The sequence below is a fragment of the Siniperca chuatsi genome, linkage group LG3, assembly GCF_020085105.1.
Source record: "Siniperca chuatsi isolate FFG_IHB_CAS linkage group LG3, ASM2008510v1, whole genome shotgun sequence".
Lineage (NCBI taxonomy): Eukaryota > Metazoa > Chordata > Actinopteri > Centrarchiformes > Sinipercidae > Siniperca > Siniperca chuatsi.
This window is the reverse complement of record NC_058044.1, coordinates 25,462,399-25,477,282: the sequence shown is the minus strand read 5'-3', so window position 1 is coordinate 25,477,282 and position 14,884 is coordinate 25,462,399. Positions and strand designations below refer to the sequence as shown.

The following is a 14,884-nucleotide window of genomic DNA, read 5'->3' as shown; positions in this document are numbered from 1 at the left end:
GCAACTCTCTGCATGCCACAATATTATATAATAAAGGCTGAAATGGGGTTCATAGATGTGCAGTTTTAGTCTCACCTTTTTTGGTAAAAGTATTTATTACCTCCCTTTTATAGTTTGCCTTAATCTTTTCCTTTAAATTTATTAACTGACAATGCTGTCATTGCTTTTGCTGCTGACTTCATTGTCTTTGTTGTATAAAAGCAGTTTAAAGCCATATTTAACATTTTAAAACTGAATGGGTGGTCCACGAGTTTAAATATCAATTGTCATTTCATATATTATGAGCCTAAGCAAACGTCTTATTTGTTTAGTCTGAAATAAATGCAGCAAATCAAAACACACTCTTTTTCATGTGCACATAGTGTCCTGGGTGGTAACAAGTGTGTGATTCTCCCATAATCTCCATGCTGCAGCTGTATGGATTCTTCTGCAGGGGTGAGCTGAAGAAGTGTAATCCAAACACCCACACAAACACCAATCAATCATCCGCCTTCTTGCTGACTTGTGACATTGTGTTTACACACCATAGCTGTAGCGGTAAACACAATCATTTCCTGTGTACCGGCCTGGTGGAACTTAAAATCCTCCAATGTACACATGTTAGTGACAGTTGCATTCTTAAAGTCAGAGAAAGCATTAAGCGTTAATCCACATTATCAAAGACCCAAAACACATTTAGGATATTTATAATGGCAGCAAACTGAACATAATCTTAACATTCAGTCTGATGTTGTAGTATATCTGTCCACAGATTAGAGCTGGATATTGTTGCAGCTGCATTTCGTAGGCTTTTTCTTTGCACATCAGTCATTTCTAGGAGCTTCCAGATTTTTGTCCGATATCATTTCAGCACCAGTTAAGGTATCAATTCCCTTAAAATACAGAGACATAAACTTAAAGAGACCACCAAATGGACCCGATCAAAGTTTAGCTTTCATAGTGTATCTGAAGGCACTTGCATAGCTTGTGTGTGTTGTAGCTAAAATGCTTAAGATGACCAGGAAGTGCCAACATTAGTACAATAGGTAGCAACAATACAACCAATGTATTAGATCAATGATCAGTGTGGAGTGCATAATAATGTATTTTTCTCAAACTAGGAAATACATTCATATGAAATGCTAGAGGGAACTGCGCTGTCTAATTAAGTAAAGTGAGGTCATGCTATTCTTTGGTCAAATCCTCCATATCATCCTGACTGAGTGACATAAATGAGTTAGTGGTAAATGGAGTGTACTTGTATAGCTGCCTTTCTAGTCTTCCGACTACTCAAAGCGCTTCACACTACATATCACATTCACTCCATTCACACACATCTGCCATACACTGTTGCCAACTGCTCTTCAGTTCAAAGAAACTAACTCGGGAGCAATTTGGGGTTCAGTGTCTTGCCCAAGCACACTTCGACCTTCCGATTGGTGGACGACCCCGCTCTCCCACTAAGCCACAGCCGCCACTAGTACTGTCCATTTGATTAGAGAGGCAGCATGAGGCTCACAGTAGGCTTAGTTAAACTATCTATCTGTGATTACACAAGTTATCATTGATGGACGGTTGAAGTCGAAAAATTGACAAAATAGCAAACTTGTGTGTTCTTATGTGGTTCTTACATTCACTAGAATTTGATCATCAATTTTAGAGTGATTTTGGAGTATTTGACATCTGCAGCAACTGCACTATCAGTTTTGGCAGCTGTTTTTGCAGCCATGAGAGGTTGGGTGGTATGGTTTTGGAAGATTGTATAATCCCATTTTCTTTCCAGTTCTCTAAACAATTACTTCCTAACTTTACTGTAAGTCCTGTCCAAACATCCTGCTTCATTGGGAAACTCATCAAACCAAAGGAGAGAAGTACAATCTCAAACCTGTCTGATGGGGCCTTTAAACTCATTTCTCGCACAAGAAATAGTTTTTGGTATTTATACTAACTAAAAGAGAAAAAAATACAGATTTGAATGAGGAAGCGGAGGCTGCTGAAACAGGAAATGTTTTACTGTCCTCCACCCATCTCTCAATCCAGATGTCAACTCCACTGAGAGAACATCCTCACGTCAACATGAAGTCCAGTGGGCATGACCCCCTGGAAGCACACGAAACTCTATGGGAAACCAGCTGCTCTAAAGTCGTACCACTGCAGGGTTATCCAAGAGCCATTTACTGTAAGCATGACTCTGCCAAGGCCACTATCATCACCTCATAAGACACTGACTCTCAAATAGGCCATAAAACACCCTTTTAGATTTGATCGTTTTTTTTCATACTCCGTAACCAACTTTGTAATGAAATTACTGCAGACAGGTGGAGATACAAGGTTGATTTTGGACTGTACATATAAATAAACACAGTTCTGCATTTGAAACAATCAGCCTGACAGCGTTGTGGTTTTTACTAACCACTTTGTCAACATGACAGAGCTAAGTGTGGCCAGCTGTCATCACCCAGACAAAAGCGAGACTTTTGACAGCTGATATCATAGCTCAGCAACACCAAGCTCTTAAAGCTAGCAGCAAACACGCCAGTTTGTAAGAAATCACTTGAAAACATATGAGGCCAGCAGCTTGCAACTGCATACACTGCACAAACAGTTTGCTTGGTTATGGTTACACAAGCTCTTATGTTGCTTTGTCGTGCCTTAGCTTGATATCATTCATTCATTTGATTTATTTGAGTTATTGGATGCTGCAGTCTATAACAGGATGTACTGGGAGTAACTCTGGATCGGTTACCAGCCCATCACAGAGCTAATAAAGCTAGAAACACACAACTCTGGACAATTTATTTATGTTTCCAGTTTATGTGATTTGCATGTCTATGTAATGTGGGAGAAACCTTACATTACAACCACTGGGATAACAGGAACTCCACAAAAAAAGGACTATCACAAAAATATGGGAGCGGTGGAAATATCCTACCTTGCATCATGTTTCTGTAGGCATTATCAGTGATGGAGTAGATATGAGGGGGGACTTCATGTCGTTTCTTCCCTTTGTACATGTCAATGATCTTCTCTGAGTAAATGGGCAGCATTTTATAGGGGTTCACCACCACGCAGAACAGGCCAGAGTACGTCTGAGAGAAAAGATAACGTGTGTGAGGACTTTTTGTACATGTTTGTGTTCTTGTATTTCTATAATTGGGAGGACTTAAACAAGTCAGGGATAGAAAGCAATGATAAAGACTGAAACACTGTCCACAAACATGAGGACATTTGACTGTGCCTCAAGTTTTTAAGAGGCTTATTTAGGGTCAGTATTTGCATAAACATTTATTTCTATATTATAGTTCAAATTAGAAGATTAGGTTCAAAATATGATTAGAGGGTTAGAGAATCAATAAAGTCGACAGAAAATAAATCATAAATATATAAATACAAACATCTGTGTGTAATTACACATTGTTAGGATGTGAGTAAAGGATTGTAGGAGCATTTACATCAATGTTTTTACTGTATACTTACATAAATAAGGCCAGAGAAGTACCTCTCGCGGATATTGTGCAACACGGAGGCTTCGTTCAGGCAGGTGAGCTCGGCCATGTCCTCCACCTTGCTGAACTTGGGCGGGTTCATCTTCTGGATGTCATCCTTGTTGACGGTCACCTTCTTGCCATTGTCAGCCAGCTCCACCAGCACCTCGTCGCCGTGCTCCTCCTTGACACTGGCTGCCTCGAAGCCATGCCTCTCTGATGGGATCCACACCAGCTTCTTGGCCGACCAGTCAGCCTGAGCCATGGGGCTGTTCAGGAAGTCTTTGTCAACAAAGAGGAACTTCTCGTCCTCGCTTGGGGCCTTCTTGGACATCTTGGGTTAAAGTGGAGGGCCAACTGTTGGACGGAACAAATAAATTGGATGTTGGAAAAGAGTGAACGATTAAAAAAAGCCAAGACGGAAGGGAGGTGGAAAGTAAGGAAGGAAGGAACTCAAGTAAGAAAGAACAGAGGCAAGAGGGAACAAAGCACGGCAGGAAATAAATAAAGATGAGAGGGCAAGAAATTAGGTTTCAACAGAAAGTTAACATTTTACAGGACATGATATTGCAGTGATGCATCAATTATAATTACATTATTTTAGAGAACCATTTCACAACTTTATAATACACATCCTACGTAAATAAAAACCTTGCTGCTAGTATTCTGTTTTTCATTTTGGGTAAAAAGATAGAAAAACAGTTTGTTGAGTCTCTGCCTGTGATTGTAACTCAAAGAGTTAATATGTTTCATCCGTTGGGGAGTTCCAGAGTCCAGTCATTCTCACAGACTTCCACCCCCTCTCGACCCTACACTTTCACACACGCCACAAGGGAGACGCACTAACAATTCCCCTCCCTTATTTAGATAGAAAGATTGAGGCTGGGAAATTGATACTAATTAACTCAGTGACAAATATATAACAAAGACCAGTACATTTTGTCAACAGCTTTATCTGAAATATCACCAAACCATTAATGCTCACTGGCATTTACTCATACTATTCCATTAAGTCAGTGCTTAATTGACAACATCCATTTTTCCATGTCTTTCTCCCTCCATCTCTCTCTCTCTGTCTCTCTGCGAGGAGGCTTCAGTCTCGTGCTGTGATGACCATATATGGGCCCCTTCTCTGGAGCAGGACTCTTTTCTGTGGACCTAAACAGCAAGGCAAGTGAACTCCCAAACAAAGCCCATATAGGGAATAGTATGTCTCTTGCTGGCCTCGTCGTTTACTCCAAAATGATAACAGCGAGGCAGAAAGCCTGAGGGGGGCCCGGGGCTTTAACAATCATGCTTCATATGGGCCCCTAGCGGCACTCATTTTTAAATGCAACGGGCAGTGGCTAAATTATGAACAAGTGTCTGGTATTCAGCCATGTCTGGGAGTAGAACCTGCAGTGGGAGATACTGTGAAATGCAAACAGCAATAGGTGCAGGAATTGTACCTGAACCTAACTTGCTCTGCACTATATGTCTGAATCTGCCACCAAACAAAATTGGTCCAGTGAGTCTAATACACTTAAACCATATCATGATGTGTCAAATTGGATTGGCCTCTGAACTACTGGGTAGAAAATATAGTGGTTCCTGGATTACAGACAATGAGTCACCCCCTCTCCATCCCTCTGTACCCTGAAACTGACACACACTTTAATTGAGTGGGAAATATGTAAAAAAGCCACTGAGTCTCCTGAGAAAGCCTATAAATGTACCCTAGTCACCAGCCAAACCAAACCACCCAGTAACTACTGAAAGATATTGAATATTTATTAACTGGAGACAGAGACAGACACTTTCTATTTGTCAAAAACTGCAGAGCCAGCGGATAAGTCCACTGAGCCAAGCATAGTTCTGAGGAAACAAGGAAGGGACCAGCTGATGCTTTGATGATCTGCTATTTCTGCAGATAAAAGTAAACTTTTCCTGACACTTCCCCCGTGCTAAAGTGTATGCAGCCAATCAAGGTCCTCCTCCTCACCCCCTTTAACTTTCCTCTCCTCTCCAATGTGGCTTAATACCATTGTAAAGCCTCCTCTCTCTCTCTGTTGTTTCAACTCAGCTTCGTACCCAGTCAGGGTATCTTGAAGACAGCTGTCTGAAGTGGGGTTGACAGGATAACAGGCTGATACGGACTGACTGGAAATTCAAAGGATAAGGAGGGCTCACAGCCATCACAAGGCTCTGTTTGTCACCACATGCATCATTTGCTATGAGACTAAACTAAGCATACTCCATTATAATGAATGTGTTCACAGTCATACCATAAATTACTGAAAAGATAATATAAATGTTACTGGCCTGCTTAGTTCAGTGCAAACCATCAACTCAAAGCAGTATCACATTTCTGTTAAGATGATTAAATCCTTCACTATCATCAGATGTTGGCCACGATTCTTAAACATATCACACCAAGGCTGAGAAGAAAAAAACTATGATGTGTCAAATAACGATTATTTTAAAATCTCTATTTAGAATAATAATAATAAACAAGTGGAAATGTCACCCAGGAGAGTACGTGACCTTTCTATTTGTGGGTGAAAGAGGTTGGCCAGCAGGGCCTGTGAATGATTATTCATTTCCTCTCTTGGCTGTTTCAGAAACAGCAATCATTCTTCCTGTTATCATCTTGTTAATAAACCCTGACCCTGATTAGGATTTCCATGCCTGTACAATGATTACAGCATGAAAATAATTCAATCATGGAGACTAAAATAGACTAATGATGACATTTGGTTTGTCCCTTTAGAGAGAAGGTCCTACTTGGTCTCTGCAGAACTGTCCATTTTATATACAAATATGGCAACCAAATAAACTCTAAGCACATAACTTTTTCAGAGATGCCTTGACATAAAGAATTATAAGTCAAAGGCATTCATCTTACAGCACAAAGATTCTTTATCTAGGCATTTTGGCAAACTGGGCATCTGTGCCTGAACCTATCATGTTCTGGTGGAAGTGTGCTTTCTAGTTCTTGTCAGTGTAAAAAACTTAAATGAGAGTAATGCTGTTTCTTTGGGCTAATGAACATTTCATATATAGACTGACAAATGTAGGCAAAATTAATGTGGATATCACTGAACCATAGGCATAAATTACGAGGGTTGTAACCCCCCAATAATCAAAACCGGCCAGTACAATCCCCTCAAATATCATTTCATAATGATGAATCGAATGAAAAATATGAACTGTAAGAAAACAAGAGAAAGTGGTTGGTTTTATCAATTCAGTGTAATTCAGTAATTATCACAGAACAATAGGGATTAAGTACAGTTAAATTGTGGCATAACTAAGATAACTAACATAAATAAGTTATGTTGAGGAAGTGATAAATATCAATTTTACTGATACTGGAACAACAAATTGAAACATTACAAATTTGGTGCAAAAAAAAAATCTCCTAGGGGGGCATGCCCCCCCTTACACTGAATTAGTCATTAACAAGAACAATAAATGAAAGCTGTCTGTCAAGAAAGGTTAAATAAACTCCTTCAAAACCATCACTGATAGGTTTCATTGGTGACATGTGAAAACTGTCAGGACTCACTTCCCACAATAGTGTCTGCATCTTCAGCCACAACAGTTTGACAGACAAGCAGCTTTATACAGCCATGTTAGGAAAACAGGAAACTCCATGGTCAGAGTCATGCCCGTTTCTTTACTGAGATATTCAGACCCAACACTTCCTCACTATATACTGCAGCGTGGTGCAGTGAATGCAGCATCACTTTTTTACCGTGCAATGTCAAAAATGTAAGCTAAAAAGCTAAAGCAAATCGTTTTCTAAATAATGTTTTATACCAGTAAAGGAATATTAAAGTTGTTCGTGTAAAGTAGTATCGTGTTCCATGTTTCAATTGTTTAAATTCCTCTTCTTCAAACCTATGTTAAACTTAGTAAAGTGTGAGAGGGATGACAAGTGCACTGCAGCGTCACCACTGCTAAAATGACACTATACAGTAAACGACACACTTACATGATGTGAAGAAATTTGTGTTCAGGGGAGTTGACGAGGTACTCCAAAAACGAGCAGTCCAAATGACCCCCGTCAAATTCAGATCCTTACCATTTAAACCGCGCACTGTTGCGCGAGGGTGGAGCTGCATGAGCCGGTCCTCCTCCTCCTCCTCCTCCTCCCCCAGCATCGTCCAGAGGCAGACAGCATCTATTAGCGGGGCAGGAGGCAGAGGACATGCGCACTGCGGACACCAGCAGATTTGAAGAGTCATAAAAACGGCATGATGTGAATGAAGAGGTGCTGAATGAAGCGGAGTCCTGCTGATAAAATGTTGATAAAATGAAACAGTCAATACAATTAAATGGAAAACAAGGCAAATTCTCTCTCCTCACTGCTCTCAGAGGCACTTGACTTGATGTTTGTCTGTGTGTTTATGTGTACGTCTACCTGTGCAATAGCATGTCAGATGAGGTCTGTGTATGACAGTGGTAGAATGTAACTAAGGACTGTAAAACGTTGAGGTATTTGCACTTTATTTTCCATTTTATGCAACGTTATACTTCTGCTTACTTATGTTTAGTTACTACTTTCCAGACTAAGATTTGACTTGCAAAGCGTATCATAAGATCATAAAGTATGATGTGTGTAAATGACCCAGCAGTGTAGCAGTAATTCAAATAAGCTTCACCATGAGCCACCACAACATTAAAATGCTGCTTACATGTTAATGCATCAGTAATAATAATCAGTTAATAAAACATATGGTAATATAACACAGCAGGGTTCACTCTGCTGCTTAATGGCGACTTTTGGTACTTTAAATACATTTTGATGATAAAACGTTTGTACTTTTACTTAAGTAACATTTTGAATGCAGGACTTTTACTTGTATATTCAGTTTTAGCGTCTATTGTCATTTTTGCTGTGCTCAGGATCATACAGTATACAACATAAAAAAACCTAGAAAGGCATCACAATTATATGCTGGAGACACAACCACTAAAACCTAGTGGCTGCATGCTCCAATCCCACACCCTTTAGGGTTTACAGATTATGCAATCCGCTCCCACTCCTCATAAGGCAAACTGCAGCACAGGAATCCCCCTTTACTGTAACCACTCAAAGAGATTCCCCCTCAGTACATAACTCATAATTCACATCATGAATGTGTCTTTCTGTGTGTGTGTTTACATCCCACGTGTCTCCTATCGTTACGTACATCACATTCTACTATCACAAAGAGCCATACCCCCCTCCATCCCTCCTCTCCTGCATCCCTCCTGTTTCCAGCTTCTTTCCAATGGAACTTCCTATATAAGGACACCAATCTATTTGCTCCAATAAATCAAGCTACTGGTTGATAGCTGGGGCCTGTTTTGTGCCAGAGAGACACAACACTGCGCCGGTGTGTGTGTGTGTGTGTGTGTGAAACCTGATGACAGACCAAAGACCAACATGGAGGATCTCAGGGCTTCCTCTGGCCAACATCAAGGAGGTGGGATGGCGTTAACGAAGGAGAAACTAGGGTTGAAAAACTCAGGGAGAGACAGAGTAAGATACAAGGCAGAGGGAGGGATGGAGAATGAGACAAGGAGGAGGAGGAGGAGGAGGAGAGAGTGAGGCAAAGCAGCAGATACACTGAACAGAGAGGTTGCAGTGTGTGCCATATAAGGACAGTGGGGTCTGTATGGAATCTCGGCAGCTTTCTGTGTTACTTTCAAAGTCTAGCTCAGTCAAGCCCCCCGAGCCCCAGTGACTAAATATGGTCCAGCAGCAACAGCATTGTTCAAACAAACAAAGTTGTTTCTTTACCTGTAGTTAGCTGTGACAGACAAATGGTTTACGGCTTATAAATCTACAATACACCAGGGCAACAAGAGAATATGTGGGAGACTACACAGTATGTCAATATTTCATATTTGTAATAAATAATATATTTCTCTTGTTGTTGTATGACAGATGCAATTTGCAGTTTGAGTTTCCTGCTCTTGATCTGATTAAATACAGACAGACAGTCAGATGATTTTTGCATTGCACTAAACTTTGTGTCACTGCTTTGCTCGCGATGCTAATCCCCACAGGTATATTACAGGACCATTACTCTATCACTGCTGTCAGAGAAAAGGTCACTTCTTCTACATTCTTTAATGCGATGTATGATGATCCATGCCAGGAGAAGGGAGGACAGGAACCTGAAAAACTTGAAGTGGAAATATGGGGGCACTGCGTGCTGACAAAAAGAGTCTGTCCTAAACTTTGTCCTCCCCTTGGTCGTCTGAGACGGAGAATAATCTCTAAGTGATTCTTCAGAGCAATGAATAAATCTATGAAAAGTCGTCAGCGACAAGAAGGGAAGGAGGCGGTGGAAGTGAACATGGATAAAAAGTCTGCGTGAAGGATGGTTAAATCAGCAGTAGTCAGTTAATCCCATTTGAAAAGAATTAGACAGAATTAATCTAAATAAAATCTTATCTGATACACGGTAAATGGAGTGGACTTGTATAGCTGCCTTTCTAGTCTTCCGACTACTCAAAGCGCTTCACACTACATATCACATTCACTCCATTCACACACACATTCACACACTGATGGCAGATGCCAACTGCTCATCAGTCTATGATTGCAACCAAATGTATGCAACACACGACTGACGTTGCATGACTCACATTTATGCAGTTCTCCACGCACAACTAAACCAGCCACAATGACAACAGTTGACAGCTTATATATGTGGACTGTCCTTCAACACACTGTGGCAGAATAAATCTACAATAAAAACAACCTGAACTGTGATGCAGAGATCTCTTACATACAGTATGTTTAATGTTTTTCTTCACCCTCATGTCCGTAGATGGCCATCTATTGGAGAGAAAATATGTTTATGGATATGTTTGACCCTCGTGGAATGCAATTGCATTCTAATTTGAGCACTGGGGCAAACATCAGTTCACTCTGCTGCAGTCAAAAGACCACTGCATTCAATAGTATTTATACAGCTGTCTCTTTTACACACAACTAATTTATACAGTGGAGAAATGCTACCTATTATAGGGCCAACTGCCAATTGAACAATCATGCCATTGTTAAACTTCCTCCACTTATATAGCCATTTTCAAGAGAACACTCATATCTGGTGCCAATAAACTGGGCGCCTCAGGGCCACAGCCTTTAAGGGCAAAAAAGGTTTGCTCCAAGGAAACGAGTCCAAATGTCCCAGATGAGGCTCGCTGTGACTCTATTTTCAGCACGCATACGCACTAAACAACACATTATCGTTTCTAATGGGACTAAGAAGCAATACATTAGGACACAGTATAAAGTTAAGTGTACATTACGTCTTGTTGCACAAACTGTGCTAATGGTAAATGGTTACATTTCATCTTTATAGCTACTCGCTCCATCACAGGCACAGGTAAATTCAGCAAAATACACTGTGTGCTACATATTACGACCTCATTCTTTCAATGAACTCATTTGAGAGCAATGATCTCATATATCAAAGGCTCTACAATCAAGAATGAGAGATGCAGATTTGGCAGAAGAGAATTAAATTTCCCTTACCTAAAATTATTATTTAATTATTTAGACATGGCTTGTGTTACAGATGGTAGAGGAGGTGCAACTCCAGCATCAGTAATCAGGCTGAGAAATAAATGGCCGGCCCCCATCAGTTCCAGAAACTCAGGAACACTTTCAGTTGCGTGAGATAAGAATGTTTAAGTTCCCTTAAATGGTGAGAGAGGAAGTGAGATGCAAAGCGTATGGGCATGTTGCAGTCGATGTTTGCGTGTGCAGCACAGAGTCTACATATGGTGGTTGTTCTTTGTCTTGTTGTTTTCTTATTGTATACATATTTTAGTTGACTGAAGGTGCTGGTGTAACTTTTATGACTTTAGGACCCTCTTTCCTTTTCTGCACAGTTAATACAATTTTAATATTGCTATCATAGCTGTTATGGAGGTCATAAGGATCCTAAGCTGCAGAGAACAGAGCAAAAGAGGTGAACAAGCAATAAAATCTGGAGGATGTCCCATTCAACTCAGCTTAAACATGTGGATTAACAGCAATGTGAGACCAAGAAAAAACATCTTAATAACCACGAGGTATCTGACTGTTACAGACAAAATAGGATTGGTAAATACATTTTAGACCAACTCAAAGGGGTGCAGGGGCAACATGGGTGGGTTTTGCTGCACAGACCAACACAATGAGTGTCAAAATGTTAAGACAATCACAGGAAGGTAACTGAATGTCAATTTAGAAATCTTTCAGGCGCAGGTTATTCAGCACTGTTTAAACTGCACTGTGATGAAAACTGCATAAAGCAAATGCTCAAAAGTATGTGCTGTACTTACAGGCAATACACTTTTAAGTTTCCAAAAGTTTAAAAGGTTAACTCCATACCTTCATATTGTTGAACTGACATAATGTAAGTAGTAAGATCATTTTAACCGCAATATTAATGCAATTAAAGGACCCTGTTTTTATGCACAGTGTATACAGCATAGATACAAAAAGTATCACTATTCAATCCTTTGGCAGTCTTAAGCCTTATCTTTGGTGAGGCTGCCACCATGTGGTAGCCCATAAAATAGCACTTCCACAAATGGTTTAGATTCAGTGTAGTGTATAAATATAAAACATTTATTTTTCAACAACTAAAAAGACAATATAAAAGTATCAAACATTTGTAAATTAAAATAGAGAAGACATCTAGGAATGTTATTTGACCTTTGTGCCTGAATTATTGAGAGAACAAGCATTATAGATTACTGAGAGCAGTAACACCATGACTGATGCTAAACCTACCAAAAATAAGGCCATGTGGGATCATTGGCAACTTACAGTATAAAGCAATACAAAGACTTTGTGTATTTTTATCAGCTCAGCAGAATTCATATAGTCCATGCTGTAATGCCTGTAGATTACACTCAGGTGAGAATACAGTGAAAAAACTATGGAGAAGAAGATTATGCCACTAAAATCTAACAAGATGCTGCATTTCATGTCATCTATTGGAGTTTAGAAGGATCTTTTTAGTCCACTACTCATTGTGCATTAACCTTTAGGCATCAGGTCCAGGTACTGTGTTGTTGGAACTAGTACCAGCTGGCAGAGAGGCACCCCGCAGAAACAGCTTTCCACCATTATTACTGCTGTTCACGAAGTGGCACACCAAGCCATAGAGAAGAGGTCTGGAAAGATAAATGTGGAAAAAAATTAACTTGTGATTAACATTTGTCTTCATTCCTTTCTTCTTCTTTTTTTTTTTTTTTAGCAAGGAGTGAGACTGAGAGAAAATGGGTTGATTGATAAGGTCCTGGACCAAATACTCAAACCCAGGTCATTATGGTCACATTGGTACATGCTCTATCCAAATGGCTCGCCAGTAATTATTTTAAATCATGTGTTTTTCAGTTTTCCCTGATAGTACACAGAGATAAGTAATAGGAAAAGAAACAGTGATAGGAAAGTGACACAATCCCTGGTGCATCTGCTGAGCCACGTACGCTAAACTAAGACCCCTCAAAGAAAACACAAACTAATAGTCATGATTTTCCAAAGCAGTGGTGAGGACAAGCTGAAATTATTGAAACTCTTCAGGTATTTCAAGATGGAACTATGGCGATGGTGATGATTCACAGAGCGTTTGAAATTATTATCCCATAACTGATCATACCCCCAGAGAGCTCAGTAAATATTTGAACACTGTGTTGGATAGCAGACTGTACTGCGCTTACACAGACTTGGAGCTTGTATCCTCTGTGACTTTCAGCTCATTTGCCAGGAACTGTCTGTCCAAGGGAACTTCAGGTTGGCCTGACTCTGAGAAAACAAACAGAGCTGAGTTTAGAAGCAGTATACACTTACACAAAAAACTGCAGCGGGAACCTGAAAGCCAACTGAGAGTCTCCGTCAAGTATAATACTCCTGCTTTCGCATGAAAAGATTGCTCTACTTTAAAAAAAATGCTATTGCTTTTACTCATTGACCATAAAGTGATCAAACCAATGCCAAAACACGTTATCATTTACGTGACACCACATATACAGAAAATGTGGTGCATTTGTGCAACGCCCCCCCCAGTTTGAGAAAACACTAGTTGTGCTAGTATCTTTTCACCCACCTGCTGTCAGTACCGACGCAGTGTATCTGTACTTGTTAAACTCCAGGTATTCCCGGATGAGCTCGTTGATGAGAAGGTTTTCGTGGGACAGCGGCGGACGAGGTTCACGCTGGTCATCCAGGGCGCTGAACACCTCTGCCCGGATACGAGCCTTCAGCTGGCCCAGCACACCACGGGACTCCAGCGTTTCCCTCACGGCTAAAATATTCAGGTTTTATTGGATTAAAAAGAAGTCAGGTGTTAGGTTTGTTACCTGACCCTCCGGCCAAATGACTGTGAGCTTACGTTACGTCGTGGTATCTTAGTATATTCAACTAACTAGCCATTTCTTATATTTGCCGTACTCCACTCATTAATTTTCGAATTTAATGTTCCCAAACTTACTGACAAAGATATAGACCTCTTCAAATATGACTCAATATCGTACCAGAGGCAGTAGGAACCACTCTTTAAATCGGAATACATGTGATTATTCAAACTTGTCTTGATTTCAAGAAATGCACTTTACCATTTATTCTTATAACCATCTTCGGTCAAAAGTAACCTAGCTAGCTTGCTAATGTTAGGTTACTGTAAAGTTGACGAGCAGTGTCAAATCCATGAAAACCTAGAATTATGTGGTACCTAGGCTGTATTTATATAAGCCGAATTGAAATGAAGATTATAGCATTAAAGATATCCTTGAATCACTTTAAGGCGTCAATTTGCTAACAATTAGGGCCACTTAGCTATCAAAAGTGTTGGATTTTTGAATGGACACACGAGGGCGTAATGTTGTTGTGGTTAAGATAACGTTAACTTAACTATTCAGTATTACATGCAATATAACTAACGTGTGCAGTAAAATGACCTGTCGTTTATCTACTCTAGCTTGACTTAAGAATGTAATAAGCGGATAAAATCACGAATGATAGAGAGCGCTTACCACACTTCAGTTCAGTGATGGTCGCCATTGCAACAAGTATAAACAAACGACCGTCTGCCACTGTTCATATTACAGAGTTCTGCCATCTAGTGACTGAGTTGTGTAACTACAACCAAGTGGTTCATGACACCCCAAACATCACATCCTAGATGCCATATGCATTTTTATTATCTTAAAAATGAGCGCCAGCACTGTTTTCATTGTATATCATTATGATGATTACAAGACGCGGAATGTATGTGGATTCAGAGTCAATCACATCCCTGGTTGCATGCATCAAAACATGGCCATTCATATTTCTCTTTTCCTTTGGATAACACCTGATACAAAGGTGATAATGTTAATAAGAGCTGTAGACTTGGGAATTGAGACTTAGATTCAAGTTAGGCTTACTGTACATCACAAAAATT

At 40.0% G+C, this 14,884-nt stretch overlaps 2 protein-coding genes across 5 annotated transcripts in view; both read right to left on the bottom strand.

The window, feature by feature from the left end:
- myh11a (myosin, heavy chain 11a, smooth muscle) overlaps positions 1–7,667 on the bottom strand; it is a 29,727-nt gene extending 22,060 nt beyond the window's left edge. For 3 of the 4 annotated variants that reach the window (XM_044188452.1, XM_044188473.1, XM_044188483.1), the window contains exons 1-3: positions 7,441–7,597; positions 3,457–3,821; positions 2,912–3,068 (exon numbers count right to left, since the gene is read on the bottom strand). In XM_044188452.1, coding sequence (XP_044044387.1) covers positions 2,912–3,068; positions 3,457–3,798 — 499 coding nt within the window. In that variant the 5' untranslated portion in view covers positions 3,799–3,821; positions 7,441–7,597. Of the gene's footprint in view, positions 1–2,911; positions 3,069–3,456; positions 3,822–7,440 lie in introns of all 4 variants that reach the window. The other variant, XM_044188463.1, reaches the window with a different exon arrangement.
- A 4,365-nt stretch (positions 7,668–12,032) lies between these two features.
- cep20 (centrosomal protein 20) lies at positions 12,033–14,620 on the bottom strand. The gene is made up of 4 exons (XM_044188542.1): positions 14,475–14,620; positions 13,550–13,747; positions 13,164–13,248; positions 12,033–12,617 (listed from the first exon to the last, which is right to left on the bottom strand). The coding sequence occupies exons 1-4, from the start codon at positions 14,500–14,502 to the stop codon at positions 12,488–12,490; spliced, it is 441 nt and encodes a 146-aa protein (XP_044044477.1). The 5' UTR covers positions 14,503–14,620; the 3' UTR covers positions 12,033–12,487.
- Between the last annotated feature and the right edge of the window lie 264 nt (positions 14,621–14,884).